At 38.7% G+C, this 25,339-nt stretch overlaps 1 protein-coding gene across 1 annotated transcript in view; it reads left to right on the forward strand.

Annotated features, from left to right (window-relative positions):
- The window catches only part of Nkain3 (sodium/potassium transporting ATPase interacting 3), a 567,950-nt gene that overhangs the window by 249,828 nt on the left and 292,783 nt on the right, over positions 1–25,339 (forward strand). Inside the window, exon 2 of the mRNA XM_057790889.1 lies at positions 17,666–17,803. Within this exon, the coding sequence (XP_057646872.1) occupies positions 17,666–17,803 (138 nt within the window). The remainder of the gene's footprint in view (positions 1–17,665; positions 17,804–25,339) is intronic.

The raw sequence follows: 25,339 nt of genomic DNA on the forward strand, positions 1-25,339 counted from the left end.
TGAAACTCAAAAATGTAACATAGTATCATGAATATATATTACTATAATATAAAAACTTGGTTGGGCTGAACCATTGAAGAGCAAGGAAGAATTGTTATTGTGTGTAAAATTCTAAAGAATCATTGTTCTTGTAAAGGATTTTACAAATCACTCAAACAAATTGTGCCAACCAGCCACAGAATTTTAACCTTCAAAAATGAATACTAATTAATGTTTCCGCTATGTAAAGTAGCCATCATTGGATTATACCAATAGAATGGAGACTAATGCAGAATTGCTTTAGCAAAGGCCTGGTGTAAAGAGAATTTTCAGTGGACAGATCAGGGCTAAAGCTGCCCAGATATGCATGAACATGGCTGGATAGGGTAGGGAGAAAGGTGTCAAAACATCTTACGGAAAAATAAAAAAACACTGCAAAATATCAAGTTTTAGATGGATTGTCATCTTCATCAATGATGCCAGAAAATAGTGACTTCTAGTGCATGCTTAAGTGTAAAAGATTTCATAAAAGATTTTGACTTGAGGCTATAATCAATATTTTTATTTAATTAGTTACCCTTGATTAAACTCTTAATGCTTACTATTTTTCCAAAAAACAGTACAGGAGATGCAAACTCAGATTATGGAGAGTGTCTACACTATGACCAACATAGGTGCATCATGGTTAAAAAAAATGAATACTTTATCCTTCTATATAAAGTAACTCTATTGAAACTCTTTGTTTATACCCCCAACATACATAATTTAGAAAGTGTAAGGTAATCAACAGCCTTACCCAACAGTGAACTCGAGAATTACAATAACTAGCCTGGAAGGATATGCCCTTTAGTGCAATAGTGTAATGAATATTATGGCAGTAGCCAACCATTTTCTGATTAGATTTGGTTCTATTTCGCAAGATGGAACTTGTATTAGCACTGTTAACTGGACCACGAGCCCATGGCTGACGAGGTAAAATGCTGTATGGGAGAAACAACTACCATTATTTTGCTAAATACACATAGTAAAACACTGTTCTCTAAATGCTTATCTTTATACACATAGATTAGTGCAGCTCTCAGCCCTCAACAGCGAAATATTAGGGATGGCAAATAATACTGAAACATACCTGGTCAGAGTGCAGATAATAGATATTGTGAAGTGCTCAGCTCTAGATGGGACGTCCATATGACATCCTTTCCTCTGAAGACTTAGGAGTCATGTCAGGAGACAGGTCAGAAAGACTGTTTGAGACAGGTTGCAAAGGAATGATGCAAAACGTTTTTAGGACATGGCAGAGCTGTTACACACGTGTACTACCAAAGGCCATGGTTAAATGAACAAAATTAGCACTAAATAAAGTCACTAAAAATTCTAGTGTGAATAGGGTAGAGGACCATGAAGTCCCACCCACAGCCATAAACTATTGGGAAGGAGAGTCAATTTTCTTCCATGATATTTGACTTCCCACACATACTAGACAAATGAACTCACTGCGGTTTTTAAAGGGGGGGGGACATGAAGTGAGGGTAGTTTATTGGACTCTTTGGAGGAGAGAGTAGATTGGATTTGATTTTTAAAATGTAGACCTATATGAACTTATCAAACAATAAATTAAGTTAATGTTATCTACCCTTAGCCTCCTGTCATTAGAAGAGAATCTAGAAGATGGAACATATAATAGCGTTTTTTTTTTTTCTTATTTATCTTATTTCTATACCTGTAATCTAGAGACCTGAGAGCTAAGAATTTTATCAAGCTTTCCTGGTTGTTTGAGAAACAATTTACTGGCCCCACCATATCCTCATGATGAGACAGATGGAGTCAGTGTTTCCTTTAAGGCTTAGAGAGGAAAGGCACTCAGGTCAAAGTGATGAGGATTATAGCACCGAAGCTGGTCATCACTTTGCAAAGAATGTAAAGAAAAAGGTAGAATACAAGGTTACCTAAGAAACACCCCAAATGTTTCCTGAAGTTTCTACTAGTTCTTCAACCAGGAACATAGTATTTGTTGTTAATGTTGGTGGTTTAACATAACCGCTAGAAGCTTGCTTTCCCTCTATTATATGAGCACAAATAAGATATTGAAACAGGAGCCTTAAAGTAGCAATAAAAAGGACAGAAAAAGTAAAGAAAAGTAAACTACTGATATTATTAGCCCACTTTAACATCATCAATTCTTCGTTGCTTAAATGAAATAAAATATCATACATTATATTTTAAAATTAGAATAAATTCTAATCACTTGCCCAGCCTTTATACAAGGGGAGCTGCTTAGTCTTAGTACAACTTGTTTTGTTCATACCCATGGGAGGCCTGCCCTTCTTTGAACAGAAAAGGAGGAGGTGTGGATTGGGGTGGGGCAGAGGGGAAATAGGGGCATGGAATGGGAAAAGAAGAGGGAGGGGAAACTATGATCTGGTTGTTAAAATAAACTTAGAAGAAAAAAAGAATCACCTCTCTATAGCAAAGTATTTTGACATAATCAAAATTTTCATTTTTCTATATTGTATTTGAAGAGGAAATGTAATTTCGTTCTAAAGCAGTGTATAGCTCTTCAGAAACTGCAGACAATAAAGGTGATTGTTAGAGAATTCTTGCAAGTAGCCTCTCCTACAAACAAAAACAAGAAAAGGGCTTTTTAAGAAACTTTTGGCCCATAACCCTCTCATCCAGCTCATGCTGGGTTGCCATTTCTGTAACACAGTCCTGGGAGTCTTAAATGCCGTGGTAGGCATGTCCTGCCAGCTGTTTGTAGGACTGTATAGGTCAGCCAGCCCAGGGTTTAATGTTAGTACTCCTGAGTCCATTATGGTTCCACTGAAGGGTGGAAATTCAATCTTCCATCACTGTTCTATAACAAATTGCCGCGTTGGGCTTTTGCTGAAATAGTTCCCCTATTTCTGACTTGAGCTATTCGTGTTCAATAGCTGCGTTTCTTAAGGTCAACAACTTCTGTGTGGACATTAGGGTTCAAGTTGTAAGATTTAGAATGTGGGGTATTTTGCAGCAGAGTGAAGCTGAGTCAAATGCTATAAATGGCCATCTTTAGAGAACAAATGACTTTCGTTGGGCAAACATTAAGAAATGAATTAATTTGGAAGGAATCTTATCTAGGCTATTGATTAGCAGGGGACCCAGGGTGGGAGACTTCCTACCTTAATTTTTAATGGTATGCTTTGTTCTATGCCTGTTTTATGACTTCATTGTTCTTAGAAAACAAGTATCAAAACCATTCCCTCAACCTACCTATAAAATGGAAGAATGTTAATGCTAACTTAATTGTAAGAACTTCCTTTCCTATAATCAGACCTCACAGCTTGAAGCCTCGTGTTTTTAATTAAGCTAACTGGATAAGTAACAGAGAATTTGGGAGTAAAAGAATCCCTGGTTACAAATAACCCAAAAGTTAGTTTATGAGGCTTTAGGTTTCTTTTTAGAATATTTAGTGGCCCACTCTTGCCTGCTGAAGCTACTCATATTACATTTTGCTTAACTCCCATGTAAACCACTTGCCTTTGCGGTGGCCTGCTAGCAGACAGGGAGAAGAGGATTTGGAGGCAGAGTATTCAGCTTAAAGGGAAAGTTCAAAGCTGCTTGCCTTAAGGCCCCCTCCAAGTGTGGAAAGCACAGGTTAATCGTCAACACTTGGTTTTAACTTGACTTTAATCAAAGGATAAGGACAGCTCAGTTGGAATCTGGAATCAAGTGCTGTATAGAATCTTTAATAAGGGAGGCAAGCACATTAGCTTCAAAGCTAAGAGTTTCCTCGTGCCTTCTGTGAGTTGGCAGAATCTACCTGCTAGCTCGCTTTGTGGAGAATGAAGATATAAGCTGATCTAACCTGGTTTACATTTAACTTCTCACAGGTAATTCTCATTTAGATTTCAGGACTTTTTGTTTCAGTATTTCTACATTGTCCACATTTTAAACTACCTTGGCTGCAGTTGTAGCTTACTGTAAAAAAAAAAAAAAAAAAAAAAAAAAAAAAAAAATTGTTCTCTGTTCCACCAGTCAGCTCCCAAATAAGAGTGTGGAGACTTATTAATTATGAAAGCTTGGCCTTAGCTTAGGGTTGTTTTTAACTAGCTCTTACAGCTTACATTAATCCGTTTCTATTAGTCTATGTTCTGTCGCGTACCACCCATCCTGCTTCTTCTGTGACTCATGGCGTCTCTGCTCTTCTTCTTATCAGACTCCTATCTGTCCCTGGAGCTCCCACCTAGCCAATTCCTGTCTAGCTGTTGGCCAGACAGATCTTTCTTAAACCAATCACAGCAAATACACATTCACATGGTATACAAATATCCCACAGCTTGGGTTCTGTCTTCTTTTACCTGAGGACTGTAATGGTGCTCACAGTGTTGTCTTCTTCAGTCCAAGTCTTTCTTTGTCTGCCTCAGCTCCTCCTGCCATCACACAATTAAGATCAGAACACCTCCGTACTCCAGAGGTGTTTCCTAAAGCACAGTGTTGCTATGAAATTCCAATGTCCAAGAATTGCATCCTCTAATATTTTCACAATACCTGCAGTGAAGAATCACAACATCTTTAGCCAAACATAGCTAGATTCCCTCAAGTTTTCCTTGAGGAGCAACTTTCCACAGTATGTGAACTTCATGAACATTTTACAGAATATAATTCTTGGCCCATTGCTGGTTAGGAAATCATTCTGGGGTGTATGCAGTGCATATATATGCAAGCAAAACACTCAGACACATAAAATAATACAATGAAATAAAAATGCTTAAAAGATCAAAATTTAGAATAATTGGAAACCAAGATTTTGAAACAATCTAGCTGAAAGACCACCGCCAGACACTGTATCCACAATATTGTTTTTATGACTTGTACTATCAGGTAAATTCTAGGAATGGAATTTAACTTAGTGTTTATAAAAGAGAACATTTTAAAGAAATAACTTAAAGGTTCACCAGCCGTTTTCTGGGTCTTAGAATGGGCATGTTTTGCCCATACCTGTAACTTTCCTGTCTAATTTTTCCATACTAGAAAACTGAACAGAACCTTGAGAATCCTACACAACAGCATCCTCCTTGCAAGGAAGTCTAGGAAATTCTGGTCTGTCAGGCAGTAGATCAGTCAATTTCCTCTTTTCTCCTTTACTGTTCTAAGCCCTCCTCTGTTGTAGTGTTTGCATTACATGTTGTATTATAACTACTCCATCTGTATTTCTCCTCCCCACTAGAGACTGAGAGTTAGCTACTCAAGGATGATAGCTCTGCCATTCACATATGTAGCTCTATAGCAAGTGGTCAATGGCACCATTGAATAAATGAATAAACCAGGAAAATATGTTCATGATTTTTTGTTTTTGTTTTTCAAGACAGGGTTTCTCTGTGGTTTTGGAGCCTGTCCTGGAACTAGCTCTTGTAGACCAGGCTGGCCTCGAACTCACAGAGATCCGCCTGCCTCTGCCTCCCAAGTGCTGGGATTAAAGGCGTGCAACCACCGCCCGCTGTGTTCATGATTTTAAGTTCATGAAAACTAGTCTGGTGGGGGAATGGAAATTACTCTCAGTTTTTATGTAATTTAGTTGAATGTTCACTTTTTTAAAAACCCTTATAGAAAAGATCTATCTGTACTACATTTATTAACACTACAGATTAACAAATATGAATAACATCGGTGTTGAACCATATATATATATAATATTGATGTTTTCAGGCTTTGGATCATTAGTCAAATCCATTGGCTTAGTAACATATTAGAAACTGGCTCAATAGTTGTCCCTCTGACAGTTCAAATATTGCATCAATGTAAAACACATACAAAGAAGTTTTCTAAGTGAATTTCTGATGTACAAATTCTACTCACAGGCTCTCTGCCATCTGCCTTCATAAACTTGTCTATCTACAGGATAAAATCTATTTCTCTTTTAACAGGAAAAGTTCCTTGATATTATAGTTGGAGGGTTTTTTTTTTATTTCTTTGCTGGGCGGTGGTGGCGCACGCCTTTAATCCCAGCACTAGGGAGGCAGAGGCAGGCGGATCTCTGTGAGTTCGAGGCCAGCCTGGTCTACAAAGGGAGTTCCAGGACAGGCTTCAAAGCTACAGAGAAACTCTGTCTCGAAAAAACCAAAAAAAAAAAAAAAAAAAATTACTGTGATGGGGCATGGCTGCAAATGCCTTTAATTACAGCATTCAGGAGGCAGAAGTAGGAAGATTTCTGTGAGTTCAAGACCAGCTGAGTCTACATTGTGAGTTTTAAGCCAGCCAAGACAAAATAATAAGACCTTGTTCTAAAAGAAAATAAAAATAACAAAATCAAACAAACAACAAAAATGACAGTCAACAAATGTGTGTTGTGTGAGATACTATATTGTTTACTTGAAACATAGTCCTTTATTATGGAAATATAAGAGTGGTGTAGGAGGTCCTTCTGTCTTGGTGTTGTTTTCATTGGTTAATAAAGAAACTGTTTCGGGCTCTTGATAGGGCAGAACTTAGGTAGGCAGAGAATACAGAACTGAATTCTGGGAGGAAAAAAGCAGAGCCATGGACCCACTGCTGGAGATAGACGTTCTGAGACTTTGCTGGTAGACCACAAACTCATGGTGATGTACAGATTAATAGAAATGGGTTAAATTAATATGTAAGAGTTAGCCAATAAGAAGTTAGAGCTAACGGTCCAAACAGTGATTGAATTAATACAGTTTCTGTGTGGTTATTTCGGGGCTAAGCTAGCCAGGCAGCCAGGATGAACAAGCGGGCCCTGCTCCTACATAAGAGTGCAAAAATCCAATTCCCTTTACTGAGAAAAAGGGACTTGAAACCCAAGGAGTCTTTCCAAGTGGGCTGGAGTCACATATTTCCCCTACCAGTGACAGTTAAAGAACAATGCAGGAAAACACACATCTTTAAGGAACATTCTCTTCTGAGCCTTTTACTTCCTCCTCGCCTAGCTATTACAAACACTGATGGACTACAAGATATGATCATAAAAATAAAAAAGTGCCAAGAACTGGAAATATATCTCAGCGGTAAGCTATTTATGACCATGCCTGATAACCTGGGTTTGGCTCCCAGAAACCCACATGCTGAAAGAAATAAGAAAAGTTAAAATTCAGCACTAAGAAGTAATATCAGTACAAATGTTATTGATAATTTTATAAACATGAAAAACATCTTTAAATTCTAGCATATCACATGTGACCACAAACTGAATAAGCCATATCTACGTGCACAGAAGCTGTGGGTCACCCTTAAAGAACTTGAAATTCTCTTGGATGGTTTATTGGATAGACAATTTTCAAGCAAAGAACATATTAGTGAAACTGGGGTGCCACAGACTTGGCATGTATCAAGAAACATTCTTTAGTAATAGATAGCTTCTTTGACACAGCCTGAAAGATAGGATTTTACTAATAAAGATGTTAATTGCAGGTATTGAATCTCTTTAAGAGACGATTTAATCCTATTTAATTCTTTGTGGTTACAGAGTACTTAACCCATGAATTCTTTTTTTTTTCATTTTTTTATTCTTTTTTAATTAAAATTTCCAACTGCTCCCCGTTTTCCATTTCCCTCCCCTCCTCCCACACAATGCCCCCTCCCCCCACTCCCCTCCCCCCTCCCCACTCCTCTTCTCCTCCCCCCAGTCCATTCCCCCTCCCTCTCGATACTGAAGAGCAGTCCAAATTCCCTGCCCTACAGGAAGACCAAGGTCCTCCCACTTCCATCCAGGCCCAGGAAGGTGAGCATCCAAACAGGCTAAGCTCCCACAAAGCCAGTTCATGTATTAGGATCGAAACCTAGTGCCATTGTCCTTGGCTTCTCATCAGCCTTCATTGTCCGCCATGTTCAGAGAGTCCAGTTTCAACCCATGCTTATTCAGTCCCAGTCCAGCTGGCCTTGAAGAGCTCCCAATAGATCAGTTCCACTGTCACAGTGGGTGGGAAAAGTTTCCTCCCTGCTTTGGTAGCATCTGTAAAATGTGCTTTAAATTTAGTCTTTTGTGAGTCTATGGTTAGTTCAGTGTTTTCTTGTGACTCTGTGGCAAGTGGGACCCTATTTTAGTCTTTCAATCGAATCTGCCTTTAGTGAACAGGGGAACTCTTCAAAGAGAGTGGGCATAAAAGCCCCTCTCTCTTCTGAAATCCATTCACCAATGCTGCTAGATATTTTTAAATGTTAACAAGTACAATTAAATTCAACAAGATGAAATAAAAAAATAAACAAGTCAAATATAATTTCAACTTGATTTTATATTCCTCAAGGGTTTTCTTTAATTAAAAAAAAAAAGAAAGGGAGGGAAGAAAGAAAAAGAAAACATGAATAAATGAGTGAATGAATGAAGCAAAGAATGAGCTTCCTCTGTGCTTTCGCTGGATGTAATCTTATTGTAAAGACACAGCCTTAGAAAAATGGTCAGAAACATGCTGGTACTCTGAAGATTTCACAACCCTTTATCTGAATGTAATTAATTGTCATGATTATGAACAAAATTGAAAGAAATTATTTAAGAAACCAGGTGAAGGATTAATGGCAATGTGTGAATCTGTAAGACTTGGTTGATTTTTATTAAAATTTGGATTGCTTTTAATTTTTAACTGATTAGGGAAAGAAGCATTCCCATTTTCAATCATACTCTATTCAGCTCCCCTGTTACTGCTTACTGTAACTTTAACTTAAAAATGACTCATTTGGGTTTTTTGTTCATTTGGGCAAGGGCTAGCAGTTACTCCTTTATTTCAGCTTGACTAGTACTTGTCTTTGCTTTCCTGAAGGGTCTTACTGCCTTTATGCTTCCTTAATTTCTTCCCTTTACTTCAGCCTCCCGTCTTTCGCGTGTCTCATTCCCTCTCTTCTTTGCTGCACTTTTAGACCTTTCAGAGCATCCTGACCACTCCCTACCTCCTACTGCTCCTATCCTTTATCCTGCTGCTCTCCTGTGGACTGGGTTGCTTTTGTTCATGGTACTTTACAAAGTGCTGGCTAGCTGTCCTTGCTCCACTGAGATACAACCACAGTTTCCAAAGTGCTGGGTTTTTTGTTTTTTTTAAGACACCTGATTTTTAACAATCTTGAATGTTTTAAAGAACTGTACAAAAGAATCGTTTACATGTAACTGAGCACATCTCCTTTACATAGATCTTTCCTTCATTCATTTTTTAAATTTTTTCAAAAGAAAACAATCCTTTTTTTCATTATGTATACCCAATCCAAGTTCCCACTGCCTCCCCTCCTCCCACCTTTCCTTCCATTTATCCCACCCCCATCCCCCAGTCTACTCCTCAGAAAGGGTAAGGCACATTGCTCTGGGGAAGGTCCAAGGCCCTCCCTACTATATCTAGGCTGAGGAAGGTATCCATTCAAAGAGACTAGGTTCCCAAAACGTGAGTACCTGCAGAAGGGATAAATCCTGGTGCATTGCCAGTGACCCCACAGTTTGCCCCAGCCATGCAACTATCAACCTCATTCAGAGGGACTAGTTTCATCCTATGTTTTCTCCTTCCCTGTCCCACTAGTGTTGATGAGCTCCCATTACCTCAGGTAGACTGTTTCAGTGGGTGTCCCGATCATGGTCTGCTGGTGGGAATGCAAACTTGTACAACTACTTTGGAAGTCAGTATGGCAGTTTCTCGGAAAATTGAGAATCAACCTACCTGAGGATCCAGCAATACCTCTCTTGGGCATATACCCAAACATACTATAAAGACATTTGTTCAACTTTGTTCATAGCAGCATTATTCGTAATAGCCAGAACCTGGAAACTACCTAGATGCCCCTCAACTGAAGAATGGATAAAGAAAATGTGGTATATTTCCACGTTAGAGTACTACTCAATGGTAAAAAATGATGACATCTTGAATTTTGCATGCAAATGATGGAAATAGAAAACACTATCCTGAGTGAGGTAACCCAGACCCAAAAAGATGAATATGGTGTGTACTCACTCATAAGTGGACTCTAGCTATAAACAAAGGGCATTGAGCCTATAGTTCATGATCCTCGAGAAGCTAAGTAACAAGGTGAACACTAAGAAAAACATATATTGATCTGCCTGGAAAGTCAAAATCGACAAGATCATCTGACAAAATTGGGAACATAGGGGTGGGAGGACAAGAGAGAGTAGAATGGGAGAAGGAGGGGAGAGGGGGAGAGAGGAGGAGAACTTGAGGGAATGAAATAGTCGAGATGGAAGAAGGACAGAGATGAGAGCGAGGAAAGAGATATCTTGATTGAGGGAGCCGTTATGGGGTTAGCAAGAAACCTGGCTCTAGAGAAATCCCAGGAATCCACAAGGATGACCCCAGCTAAGACCATAAGCAATATATGAGAGGTTACCGAACTGGCCTTGCCCTGTAGTCAGTCTTAAATATATCTTAAATATCACCATATACCCTTCATCTAGCAACTGATGGAAACAGAGGCAGAGACCCATACCAGTGCACTGGACTGAGCTCTCCAAGTCCAGTTGATGAGTGGGAGGAGTGGGAATATGAGCAAAATGGTCAAGACCAAAGTTCTGTTTTAACATGATGATGTGCATGTAAATGTTCAACATTAGTTTTCTCAAAGCATGAAAGGAGCCCTGATTGTAGGCAGCATTGTACAATTTCCATTTTGTAAATATTCCCTTCCTGGTAAACACCAAATTCCCAATTTGATATCAAGAGCTGAGTGACTTCAGATTGGCAAGAGATTAACGTGGTTCATATTCCTGAGTCTTGGACTCCATTATAGCACTGAAAGTGGCACCTCTAGAGCATATTCATACTTTTGCCGAGATAATAAAATGACTTCCATATTATTTTATTTCATTTGGTGGCTGTGAATCACTACTCTCATATGCTAGGTTGTTGTACCCGGCACCCGGCCGCCCGCATGGCTTATGCCCCGGAAACTGTATTCTTTTAAACACTGCTTCGCCCATTAGTTCTAGCCTCTTATTGGCTAGCTCTTACATATTGATCTAACCCATTTCTGATATTCTGTGTAGCCCCACGAGGTGGCTTACCAGGGAGATCTTAACCTGCGTCTGTCTGGAGTGGGAGAATCATGGAGTGGAACCTCTAGAGCATATTCATACTTTTGCCGAGATAATAAAATGACTTCCATATTATTTTATTTCATTTAGTGGCTGTGAATCACTATTCTCATATGCTAGGTACTTGAAGAGATTATGACATTCAGAGAGAAAATTTTTGCTGGTGAACTGAATAACTAGATAGTTAAAGATAGTACTTACAAAAGCAGGGTTATTTTGTCTTTAAGGTACTTTCTCTTGTTGCTATACTTGATTTTAAACACACATAGATCTCAATTTTACTGTAAACATAGCTTCCACAGAAGTCCTGTCCCTTGTTCTTGATACACCCCTACTTTTTGATTGCACACTTGAGTATTTTGAGACAGGGTCTTACTATGTAGCCAAAGCTTACCTCAAGCTTGCAACCCTCCAGCCTCAATCTTCTAAATGATAGAAATACAGATGTACACTGCCACATCAGCCTCTGCCTATTTTTTGATGGATTTTGCTTGTACTTTTATTTCAACTCATCTCAAATCCATTAGTTAAGTGCTCACAAAATAAATGCTAATAGAGATAGAGTGTTTTGAACGAAGACAGCATATTTCTAATAATTATCATTAATTTCACTGCCTTCATTATGTTTTTTTATATTATAAAAGGGAATAGAAACCATGTGTAATCTGTCAGCAGAGAAACGAGTTTTTCTTTGTTTGAAAAGTTCACTTTAAAGGTTTCTGTGATGCATGACAGCTTTAAAATAGGGCTTCTATTTCAGAATGAATTGCCTGTGGCTGCTCTTCAGGGTTGCTTTCTTCTGAGCTGATTCGTCCTATTTGAACATAAAAACAATGCATATTTATATCTCTGATAGGCCAATAAATAAAATCTTGCTTACTTTAGGGGAAGTTTCCAGGGAACTTATTAGAGTCAGTAGCAGAGAAAAGCTAAGATTTAAAATACGTTTCAGCATCTTCCATTGCTCCTTTTATTCTGTACTTGGGCATTTCCCCACATTTGTGCATGCAGGAAGTGGTGACGGCACATATCACAGTTAGGATGCACCTGTGACATCCTCATGGCTGGTAGGATTGTCTTTCAGCATCAGCTCTTCTCTGTCTTCCTCCACAGCTCAAATTTCACTTACTGAACAGAGGACTTTTCTTTATGTACACAGAAATTAAACTTATTCAGGCATACACTTGCTGCAGAAGTAGAAAAACACCTGGGGTTCCATTTGCATTTTAAAGATCCAGTTTCTACCACTATCAATATGGCTAATTGCTGAATCATTTTATTATAATTACTTTTTATCAAAGGATATCTAGAAAAATACCTCAATTGTGTAAGATTAGTGTTCAAACATGGCAGGTGGGACTATAAAATTTCTAGATTTAAAATATAAGAAACCATTTGTACTTGATAATGACATTGTCGGTGTTCACTGGACTCTCTGAAATTCATTTTTTAATCATAAATCGTTTAAGTATATAGTTTGACTCATTGGAGAATCGATTTAAAATGTAATTATATATAATGCAAATATAATTTTCAATGGTATTTCTAAAATTGTTATGGTGCCATAATTTTTATTAGAGTGTTCAAAAAGGATTTTACCTAGTCTGAGCATTAGTATGTGGTTTCACAAAGATTCAGAGGAACTATTTCATTCTAGTTTTACATTAGGATCATAGTCCTAGCATAACTAAATTAACTAGGTATCATATTGAGAAAGTATTTAACTGGCATTACTACTGGCAGTCCAGTGTAGGTAAAAGAAAGCATATAGGTTCAACATAATATATTAGCTAGCTCTCTGCCATCAATGATAAAAGGCCTGAAAAAATCAACAAGAGTAAGAAATCTTTATTTTCTCATAACTTTTTTTATTAATTAATTAATTTAATTATTAAAGATTTCTGCCTCTTCCCCGCCACCACCTCCCATTCCCTCCCCCTCCCCCAATCAAGTCTTCCTCCCTCCTCAGCCCAAAGAGCAAGCAGGTTTCTCTGCCCTGTGGGAGGTCCAAGGACCACCCACCTCCATCCAGGTCTATTAAGGTGAGCATCCAAACTACCTGGGCTCCCACAAAGCCATTACGTGCAATAGGATCAAGAACCCATTGCCATTGTTCTTCAGTTCTCAGTAGTCCTCATTGTCCGTTATGTTCAGCGAGACCGGTTTTGTCCCATGCTTTTTCAGACCCCGGCCAGCTGGCCTTGGTGAATATTGTAGTCCAAGGCCAACTGGTTCTGCTTTCTCAGACCTCTGATAAAGCTTAGCACTAGGGGAGGGAATATATGTAGAACAAAGCTGATCATATCAAGACAGCCAAGAACCAAAGAGGAAGAATAAATAAGGATAAAATGTATATTTCAAAATTATAACTCCTAACAACCTACTTGCTATAGCAAGAACTCACCCATTTAGTTGCCAAATAATCCATTATCATGAAATTAGCCCACTGATGAGGTGAGGGACCATTACCTATTAATTGTCCCACCCCTGACACTGTTGAATGGGCACCAAGTTTTCAACACATTATCTTTGGAGCAATTCTTCGTAGAGAAGATTGCTTACATATAATTTACATAGGAAGGTAAGGGTTTGTTTTTCTTTGTTCCAATTCAGTGCTAGTTATTTTATTGCAAACCCGAAGTTACTGTTACTTTTCTTAAGTATGTTGTGCTAAGCTAATAACTTGTTGGAAAATAGTCATTATTTAAAAGTTATTTATTTTTCTAAAAATATCTTTTCACATTTTACATGCTAATCCCATTTCCCACTCCCCCTTCCTGTTTCCTCCCTTTCCCATATTTTACCGCACATCCACTCTTCAGACAGGGTAAGGCTTCCCACAGGGACTCAACAAAGTCTAGCATATCACTCTGAGGCAGGATCAAAGCCCTACCCCCTATATCTAGGCTGAGCAAGGTATCCCTCCTAAAAGAATGGGCTCCAGAAAGCCAGTTCAAGCACTAGGGATAAACGATGGTCCCATTGTCAGTGGCGCTACAAAATACCCAAGCCACACAACTTTTACCCACATTCAGAGAGGCTACTTTGGTTCTATGCTCGTTCCCCCACTGTCACCCCAGAGGCAGGGAGCTTACATTAGCTTAGGTTAGCTATTTCAGTGGGTATCCCCATAATGGTATAAACCCTTTGCTCATATTATCACTCCTCGCTCTCTTCAACTAGATTTTGGGAAATCAGTCCAGTGCTTCACTGTGGGTATCAGCATCTGTTTCCATCAGTGGTTGGATGAGGGTTCTATGATGACAATTAAGGTAGTCATCACTCTGATTACAGGTGAAGGCCAGTTTAGGCATCCTCTTCACTATTGCTTAGGTGGGGTCATTCTTGTGGCTTCCCTTTATCTCCTCCTCCTCTCCTTCTGTACTTTTTTCTCCCCTAACCCACTAATTCCCAATTTTCTCAGGAGAACTTGTCTATTTTCCCTTCCCAGGAGGATCCATAAATGTCTGTCTTAGGATTCTCCTTGTTACCTAACTTCTCTTGGGTAGTGGACTATATTCTGGTTGTCCTTTGCTTTACATATAATATCCACTTATGAGTGAGTACATACCATGTTTGTCTTTCTGGATCTGGGTTATCTCACTCAGGATAGTTTTTTTTTTCAAGTTCCATCCATTTGCATGTTAATTTCAAGGTGTCAATGATTTTTACTGCTCCATTATGTAAATGTACCTCATTTTCCTTATCCATTCTTCAGTTGAGGGGCATTTAGGTTGTTTCCAGGTTCTGGTATTACAAATAATGCTGCTGTGAACATAGTTGAGCAGTTGTACTTGTATGACTGAGCATCCTTTGTGTATAAGCCCAGGGATGGTATTGCTGGGTCTTGAGGCAGGTAGATCCCCAATTTTCTGAGAAACTGTCATACTGATTTCGAAAGTGGCTATACAAGTTTGCACTCTCACCAGCAATGGAGGACTGTTTCCCTTCCTCCACATCCTCTCCAACTTAAGCTATTATTGATGTTTTTGATCTTAGCCATTCTGACTGGTATAAGTTGGTATCTCAGAGTCATTTTGATTTGCATTTCCTTGATGACTAAAAATGTTGAGCAATTCCTTAAGTGTCTTTCAGTCATTTGAGATTCTTCTGTTGAGAATTCTCTGTTTCGATCTGTACCCCATTTTTAATTGGATTCTTTGGTATTTTGATGTCTTAATTCTTTATTTATTTGGCTAAGTTCTTTAGTTATTTTGGATATCAGTCTCTGTCTGGTATATATTTTAAGGGATTTTTTTCAGTCCAGTTTCTTTGGTGTTATGTAAGCTTCTTGTACCTTCATAGTCGTATCCTATGTTAGGTTGAGAAATTTTCTTCTATAATTTTGTTAAATATATTTTCTGTGACTTTGAGATGGAGCTCTCCTTTTACCATTATTCTTCTTAGATTTGGTCTTTTCATGCTATCCTAGATTTACTTGAAACTGTTTTTTAATAATTTGTTGGATTTAACAGTTTCTTTGACCTATGAATCTATTTTCTCTATAGTATCTTCAATCCCTGAGATTCTTTCTTCCATGTATTGTAATCTGTTGGTTATGCTTGCAATTGTAGTTCTGTTCATTTACCCAAATTTCCCATATCCAGAGTTCCCTCCGTTTGTGTTTTCTTTATTGCTTCTCTTTCAGTTTATAAATCATGAACTGTTTGAACTATTCTTTTCACCTGTTTGATTTTTTTTCTCGGTTTTCTTGATTTTCTTTAAAATATTTATTGATATTTTTCCAATTTTTTGTTTCCTTTAAGCGAATTTTTTTATTTCCTCTTTAAGGGTCTCTATCATCTTCATAAAATTATATTTAAGGTCGTTTTCTTTTGCTTCTTCTGGGTTAGGATATTCAGGTCTTCCTGTTGTATGACCACTGGGTTTTGGTGTTGCCATCTTGCTTTTCAGATGGTTGAATGTATTCTTGCAATGGTGCCTACCCATCTCTTCCTCCAATTTGTGCAGGTAGTTTCTTTGCTTCTTTGTCTAATCCTTGCAATCAGTGTCTGTGTCTCAGGGATCCTCTCTTGGACCAATCATTGAAATAGTTGTCTGTTTCTTAGGGAGATGTTTTTGGACCACTCTGTTCAGTTGCTGTCTGTATCTCAGGGAGCTGCTGAGGTCTCTGGGGATGGATATGTTTGGGGATGAAGTGAGATTTGTTGATTACAGGATCTGATTATTGAGAGGGAGTTGGGGCAGCCCGCTTGTAGGAGGCTTGCTGCTGGCCAGCTAGTGAACCTGAGGTAGGTGGGAGAAGGGCCTGGGATTTTGGCCTGGGGCCTAGGGTCTGGAGACTGGGCTGTCCAGCTGGGGAGGTGGTCATTCACCTCTTGACCCACTGTGTGCAGCTGCAGTCTGTGCCTCATAGAGCTACTGGGGTTGCATGGAATGTGTGGCTTTGAAGGTAGAGTAGGACTTGTAGATTGCAGGGTCTGATCTATATGGGGGTGTTAGTGCTATCTACCTGGAGGTGGCTTGCCTTCCAGCAGGCTAGTGAAGCTGACATGGTGGAGGAAGGGCCTGGGCTTTTGCCCTGGGCCTAAGGCATAGAGACAGGGCTGTCCAACTGAGGAGCTGATCACTCACCTCTTCGTCTGCTCTGTGCAGTCGTCATAAATAGTAAATTATTTAAGGCATATTCTATGCCTGGGATTTTTTATGAAGACAATGATTTTAGAAATATGGGCATCTAGATCATGAGGTGAGATAGGTTCAAAATCTATGCTTGAATTCAGAAAGTTCAATGTTATTTTACAACATTTTCTGAGGAAAACTACATTACACAGTTCATTAAATAGTTCTTAGTGAAGAAGTCTGATGTGATGATGTAGACCAGTCATAGAGTTCTTGTCTAGCATATGCAATTATAGCAGGCTTTCTTGGATCACCAGCTCCAAAATCATGTCACAGAGACTGATTATTAATTATGAATGCCCAGTCTTAACTTAGGCTTATATCTAGCTAGTTTTTTTATGTGTGTGTAACTGAAATTAACCCATTTCTGTTAACATATGTGCTACCCTGAGGCTCATTTACCTCATCTGTGTACTCTCTCTCTTGCTTTCCTGCTTCCTCCATGTTAAACAAATACAGCATAAATGAAAACAACACACCTTTACATAATTAAACAAATGTAGCATTAAGCAAATACAATACATCTTTACATAGGTAAACAATTGTTCTGCAACACAACCTGGACACATCTTTACATAAATAAGAAATATTCTATTCCATAACCCACGACCATTTCAGCTTGATCACCAGGACAGCATAAAAGAAAGAAAGGAAGGAGGAAGAGAGAAAAGAAGGAGGGGGAGGAAGAGAAAGAAAGAGGGAGAAAAATTACGAAAGGAAGAATGACGCCTTTAATCCCAGCACTCGGGAGGCAGAGGCAGGCGGATCTCTGTGAGTTCGAGGCCAGCCTGGTCTACAAGAGCTAGTTCCAGGACAGGACAGGAACCAAAAAAGCTACGGAGAAACCCTGTCTCGAAAATCCCCCCCCCCAAAAAAAAAAGAAAGAAAGAAAAAAAAAGAAAAGAAAAAAGAAAAAGAAAGGAAGAATGATTAGATTAGAATTAAATATGCAGATTTCTGTAACTGGGAGTAAGTGATGAAGATGCAGTGGAGCACGGGTAGCACTAATAAGCTACTTTTGTTTGGTTACAGCTTTCAGCCCTGGAGAGGCAGATCTTCGACTTCCTCGGCTTCCAGTGGGCACCCATTCTTGGAAATTTCCTGCATATAATAGTTGTCATATTGGGTTTATTTGGAACCATTCAGTATAGACCACGTTACATCATGGTGGTAAGTGTTATTGTCACATCTCTCCGTATAAACATTATGATTTTTCTTTAAGAAAACAAAAACAATACTTTGTAAGCTCTTCTGATGTGAGATGGTATTGCTATTCTACCTCTGACATGCTCAAATGTGCAATAAAATGTTCACCCAGAACAAAGTCATGTCCCTAAGTCTGAGATGAAAGGGTCATTCGTGGCTTATTTGACTTTGAAGTTTACAAGAAGATTTAAGACAGGTTTGGTTAGAGTAGAAGACAGGATGATACACATGATGCTATGATGAGATGCAGTGCACACGCATAGTCTGTCATTGTATTCAGGAACCCTTAACCTTCAGTGAAACCCCACTAACCTTAGAAAGCAAAACTATCCAGCACAATGATTTGATTACTGAATACAATAACAAAATTTTAATTATCATTGGGCATCATAACTGAATTAACACAATATATAGTGTTTAGTATATTCTCATATTTTGTTATATTCCTGATTGTTAAACTTGAATGTATCTCACTTGTCAAGACTCACTTTAAACACTTGTCCATCTTGCAAGGTATGCCATGCATGTTCAACCAATTCTATTGTAGGGCACTTGAAGTGCACACAGTAGTCTACATTGATGGCACTCACAGTATTTGCTTGTCTTTTCCTATAAAAATAAAACAGAAATATAAGCAACTTGTATAGGCGTCTTATGGGAAGTAATGTGTTATAATAATGTATGTTGTTATAAATAGGAGTAAATCCTATAAGATGGCCATCAGGCCTATAAATATGAAATATTTTGTGAGATTTTAGTAATGAGGAGTATTTGATATCTAATCCTAAGAAATTCCTATTCTTCTTTTGGCTATAATTTGAGCTACTATATGATGATTAGAATGAGATGCCCTAGATATGGAATATGGCATAAGTTCCCTTAATGTCTTCATAATATTAGGTTATTATTGAACTTTAAATAGAAGTAGTCTCAAGTGACTTTATCATTTTGCTATTGTTATTCTTTTAAGCCTTCAATTGCCAGATTGTTACAAAGTCAAAAGTATGTATAGAATGAGGCTGTGTTGTAGACATTGTCTAATTCTGGTGATTTTTATCATCTAAATGTTAGTACAATGCTTTTTCCCCACAGCATGTGCTTGGTTAAAGTTTCTTCTGTCTTTCCTCTATATATGGAGTTTCCTGTGTCCTCCAGCCTTTGTCTTTCCCTGGGAGTTGTTTGTGCTTTCCTAAACTGTTAACTAAATCTGTCATAAACTCCTTAGAAGGATAAGATCAAGAATCTCCTTGATATCTCGTAACTACTCCCCTCTTCTCTTCTTTCCCCTTTTCTTTCCTCTTCCTTCCTTCTTTCTGCCCTTCCCTCCCAACTTCTTTCATTCTTTTATTTATTCAGGCATTCATTCAAAATGTCTGTCATTTACTTTCAACTAAAAGTTTGACTTCATCTTATATGTGAAGCATAATAACACAGTCTTGGCTTCCCTTCCTCTCATGGTCCAGAATGTGTCTTTAGTTTCATATATTCTGTTATGTCTGGAGCATGAACATCATGGTCTTGATTCTTTTTTTTTTTTCTTGAAATCCAGAATGGAGGTATCATTAGTTTCCAGATTCAGGTCTCCTCTTGCTGCCACTAAAAAGTTGTTGAGTCAGTTCTGTGGTTTATAACAGCCATTTTTCATCTTTTTTTAAAGTACTATAATTAATTTCAGATTACTAGGTGTAGGGTCAAGGGAAATTATCCATCAAAATAAATAAATAAGCAAACTTAGAAGCAGTTGACTTGTGCATCATTAAACAAAGGAAAATTATCATAGTTTCAGTAGTGCAGTAATCTTCCTCAGCAGTAACCTGCACTCTGCAAGAAAGGAACCTTTGTAAACAGACATCTTCTGCTTGGCAAAATACACTGTCAAAAGCAACTTAGGGGAGTTTATTTGAGCTCATGATTCCATGTTACAATCCATTATTGCTGGAAAGTCAAGGTGAAAAGAACCAGAAGTAGTAATACCTGTTGTCTAGAGGTGGGAACATTCAGTTAAGACAGACTTAGGCTCATCCCACTTTCTTCTTTTTATACAGTCTAGTATTAAACACAGGCATGGGGCAAGCCACTTTTAGACTGAGTCTTTACACATCAATTTCTATAACTGAGACAATCACTATCAGACATGGCTATAGGCTAGGCTAATGTAGACAGTCCTCCACTGATACTCTATCCTACATTATGCCAAGGTGACGATTAAAACTTGCCATCACAAGCAATTCGTAGCCATATTGGGATTTGGGTTCCATCACAGCCAATGTGATTGTTGGGGAAAGGGAGCAGCAGAACTAGTTCCAAGGTCAGCACATACATCGAGGACATTTAAAGTTTGGGATCTGGTAAGGAAACTTGAGGAAGCCAATAAGAGGAGTAGAACCAGTACACATCTGGTTCTCCTGTTTCAGGTTGGTTTTTTGAACAAGTCCCTTAACCACCTAATGAGCCCTCCTCAACTATAAATTAGGGATACTAAAACAGATCTCCCAGGGTTCTGGGAAAGACTAAGTAAAATGAAGCATTTGTCATGGGGGTCTTGCTTTCCCATCAATTTCTTGTTTCTTTCTTCCACTTCCTGGGAGTCTTGGAAGACTGTAAATAAAACGGAAAAAACAAATGGCACAGCACATTAAAAAAGACAATAGTAAGAGCAAAATTATGAAGTTCTTGTCTTGTAGGGGTTTGTCTTTAAAGATTTTCCTTACATGAAAGTTAGAAGTGAGGAAGAAAGCAAAAGCAGAGAAGCCAGAAAGAGAAGTAATGCCAGTAATTTCCAAGGGAACCTTGTGAGCTGACGCAGTGTAAGAGTGAGAAAATGGAATACGTGTGCACAGATGCTCCATTGACCTCAGTGTTCTCAAAGGTTCTTCCTAACAAATAAGATTTGCCTGTGAACAAAGTATTAATCACGCTCATGACACAGAAACAAAGGAGCAGAGTCACTAATCATTAAACTGTATAGTAAGATATGTGCCAAAGGAGATGCTGAACTGGGCCACAAATACCAGGCAGAGGGGCAGAGGCTGGAGAGGCGGGCAGGAGCCGAGGGCACTTGAGCTAAGATACCCAATCACTGGCTATTCCAAGTCTCTACCCCTCGCTTAAATATCTGCCTGGCCACTGCCCAGCTGCTCTCATTCCACGTTCACAGCATTTCACCTCTGGAACCCCGGGAACCTACTCCCCCAGCCTCCTTCCTTTGGTGGGGAGCTCCTGGAAAGATGGAATACTTTTATATGTCTAGTATATTTCTTTTCTAGTCACCTAGCCTCACTGGAGCACAATATTTTCTGTGTGTTTAAAGAATGAATGACAGCTGCAGCTTTGAACTTATAGGCGTTCTACAATGATTCCAGCCCAGCAATCCTCTCAATTCCTTCTTGCCTAAGGATTCGCACAGCAGGTCTAAGGATTCGCACAGCAGGTCTCAGTGCCCAGGGGCTTCTGCAGAGAGCCTGACTCTTCCAGTCCCTCATCAGACATCTCAGGACACACTTTGGTCCTTTATTTTTATCATATGCCACAGTGATAGTTTAACATTTAGATTGCAAGAGGTTTTATCTTGAAGTCTCATCTGCAATTCTTTGTGTTTCCTTCCTTTCATGTGCCAATTACACTTAATCCACTTCAAACTAACAAATGCATTGGAGCACCAGGTATGTGCCAAGTGCTTACTCAGAAACTAATAAAACATGGTGTCTGCTGCTGCAAGAGTTTAATGGAGCTCAATGTATAGCAACACGGGTTAAGTTACTGCCATATCTCACAACAGATGGGGGTTGTCGTACTTGACCTCAAAGAATTAATCACCCTTATAAAAGCAGTTTAGCTAAATGACTACGCAGAAGCTCTCCAGCATCTATCATCAGACTTTCATATAAACCGTTAATTTAAACTGGAGAAAATTGTTTCTTTGCTTTTCTGTGAATTTTGCCCTCCCCTCAGTTACCTCTGGTGAGTTCTATGGGCCACATGCTCTTTTGCCTCCTGAGGGGCTCATTTTGAACCTTCCTTTAGCTCAACTGTCCCTTAGTAAAAGCTTGTCCTATACTATTTACCTAGTCAGGACTAAGTGCCTAGTCCTGGCTATTAGCACAGATTCTGGTCACTTCCTGGTTTGCCCTACCTAATTAGCACAGCCTCTGTTTCGCACACTGTATCAGCTTGTGCAGAACTGTTGCACCCTACCCCCACCCCCGTATTCTACCTCAGTCTTGATGCTTGATGAAGAAATAGTAAACGAATTTAAGGTTTTTAGATGAAGTGACTTTATTCCATTTGTTACTGTCTGTGAAGCATTGGAACATTGATTTGATTTTATAATTGTCATATTTACCTCCTTTATACAGCCCAATTCATAGATTGGTTTTAGTAGTCAGAATATACGTGGCAGGATTGATCTGGCCTAGCCTAGACTGAATCTTGATACATGATTAACAGTAACTATTAATTATTTTATTTTTCCTTCACTCTGCCTTCCTTATTAATAAGGTACCAGATGGTAGCTTTCCCTTTTTTTTTTCTCAGAAAAAATAATGCTAAGTGCCAGGAGAGAGCAGAAGAATGGCAAAGCAAAGAACTTACCCCATTTGTTTCACAGCATATTGTGAGCAAATGTTGCCTTAGTAAAAATCATTCATTTTAAAGACTAATGCTCAATGGTGGAGATGCAGACTGGAAAACTTATAAAGTGTTTATTCCAATTACCAAATACTAACATATCCTCATCAGATGAGGAAATATTTAGGAAATCACACAAACCCATGTACTCATTGTCTGTGGGAACAGGATTTAAAATATGTGTACTCAGCTTAAAGAAACAAAGGGAGATTATGCAGTTAATTTTAACATGGAGAAGCCAAGTTATTTATACTTCTATCTAACCCACATACATATACAAGTCTGTTGCCATGCTCTATACTAACCAAAAGGTATTTGTCAAAAATAGGTCATATTGTTCTATAAATATCATGACAACTGAATTTTTAATTAAAATAGCCTGCTTCAATGACAAGGCAAAATGGATAGTCAGTCTCAAAGGTGATGACTTACTTTTTCTGACAGGGAAGATGCCCATCCATGGATTGGTTTTGCTAAGGTTAACTTTTGCATGTCTGTGATCCATGCAGTGTCTTACATTGAAGTGTGTCATTTATAATTCCACGCAAACCAAATTCACTAATGCAGTCATCACTTTCAACCAGTAGCACAGAGAGAACTTTCCATCCCCCCAATAAAAACCTGTCATGTTCCTGCCACATGTGACATATCAACTACAAAATATAAAACATTGTTACAGAATGTATATAAATGAATGAAATTTTATTAAAATGGCCGTTTGATTCATTTGTCATCTAATGAGGTGAAAACTTTAGAGAAAGGTCAATTTATAGATAGAGTCCTTTTGCTAAGATGGTTAGCAATAAAGACTAGCAAATGAAGCCTGATGACTCTGGAGCAGACTGCCAGGTTTCATAGGACAACCCTGACATCAAAGATGACCTAAGGGGTTTAATACACGAACTTGAATGATATGCCCCTTGGAACTAGAAACACAGGAAGTGTCATAATGGATTTTGTTGCAGTCAAATTGTAGAACTAGACAGTTACCATCAGTGTCTGTAAAAGGTCAGAATCAGAATCTATAATACAATTTACAGGATATCCTCAGTTCCCTTCAGGCACTGTTTGTGCTAGGATTTTTGAGAAGGGTTTGCTTTATTTTACCTTAGTTACACTGTGGACATTCTCAATATTTAGGGATTTAGAGTTGGGGTGTAATGATGAAGAATTGTGGTTTTTCGTGGGATGTGGTCCCATGATAGAGAACTTGCCTAGAATCTTCAAGGGCCTGCTTTAGTTCCCAGTATAGGAAAAACAACAACAAAAAAACCCTTCTGTTGTGGATCAGACTTGGCCTCAGCTGAACTCCTGACTTGATATTCAGCATTGCTGGCCTACTCTGAGACACTTTTAATTAATTTGGAGTGTGCATCATCATGCTAGCTGCCCTCTGATTAGCAGAGCGTCTTTATTTTTGTAGTTGTGATGTATAAATTTTTCCCATTAAGGATGTAGATAAACTCTTTTCAGTATCCATGGGGATAGTGCAATGCTCAGAAAAGTCTGTTTGAATGCCTTTGGTAACAGCTACAAATACCTAAACCATCACAACTTATCACTATGTATGTGACCTCTATAACATGATCTAATATAAATTCACAGTGACTATGGAGCCCTAAATTATTTTATTATCTTTTTTTTCAAAAGGAAAAACACTCCCAGAAAAGAATAATGTTATGTCAAATACATTCACACAGCCTACATGTCTACATGAGATCATTTGCAAACCCTTTAAAACCATCAATACAAAGGCACTGTAACTTGAATCTTATAAACACTTTTAGTAAACATTAGATAGAATTGTGGTGTTTAATGTAGTACCTAAAGTTCATATTTCCATTATTTGACCCAGATAAGATTATATAAGGGAAATAAATTTAAAATGTTGTTTTAAGGACAGGCTGCAACGATTGAAATCACTCATAGAGAAGAATGATTTGACTTACATGCCTATTTCAAGAATTCATAGCTTTTCCCAGTACACTAAGATGAGCTTGCAAACTATTGAATTTACCAGTCAGCTGTGCTTACAACACACACAACCTCCGATTATCTAGGACCCTGCATCTCCATGGAGGAGACTAATCTCCACTATATGAAATCAGTTTGACTAATGCTCTTACTGATGTTGTTTCTGACCTTTCCCAGCAGAATGTGAATGAAAGGTATTTTTCGTAAAAGAAATATGCAATTTATTTGCTCATTCTCTTAGTTATTAATTTCTGAGATTTTTAGAGACATTTTTATTCATTATTTTTTTTATTCTACTCACATATATTACATCCTGCCCATATTCCCCCCTCTTTCCCAGTAGGAGGAGAAGGGTTCCAAATGCAGACAAGAGTCAGAGACACCCCCACTCCCACTGTTAGGAATTCCACAAGAACATTAAGCTACTCAGGCATAATATATATGCGAGGACCTAGGCCACACCCCTACAGCTCCCTTATCTCTGTGAGCCCCCATGAGTCCCAGTCAGTTGATGCTATGGAACATATTCTCTTGATGTTCCTGACCCTTTTTATTCCTCCAATCCTTCCTCCCCTCCTCCACGGGACTTCCCGAACTCTGCCTAATGTTTGGCTGTGGGACTCTGCACCTGCTCCCATCAGTGACTGGATGAAGTTGCTCTGGTCTCTTTGACGATGGTAATGCTAGACTCCTGTTTCAGAACAGACAGACCAAATTGCAGGTTGAAGGTTTTGTGGCTGGGATGGTGTTCCAATCCCTCCACTTGAGGCCGTGCCTAGTTACAGAAGATGCCAAATTCAGGTTTTGTGTCCCCTGTTACTAGGAGTCTTTGCTAGGGTTACTCTCAGAGATTCAATGGAGTTTCCACTGCACAGAGTGCCCCCAATTCCAGTCATTTCT

Source organism: Chionomys nivalis, chromosome 16, assembly GCF_950005125.1.
Source record: "Chionomys nivalis chromosome 16, mChiNiv1.1, whole genome shotgun sequence".
Lineage (NCBI taxonomy): Eukaryota > Metazoa > Chordata > Mammalia > Rodentia > Cricetidae > Chionomys > Chionomys nivalis.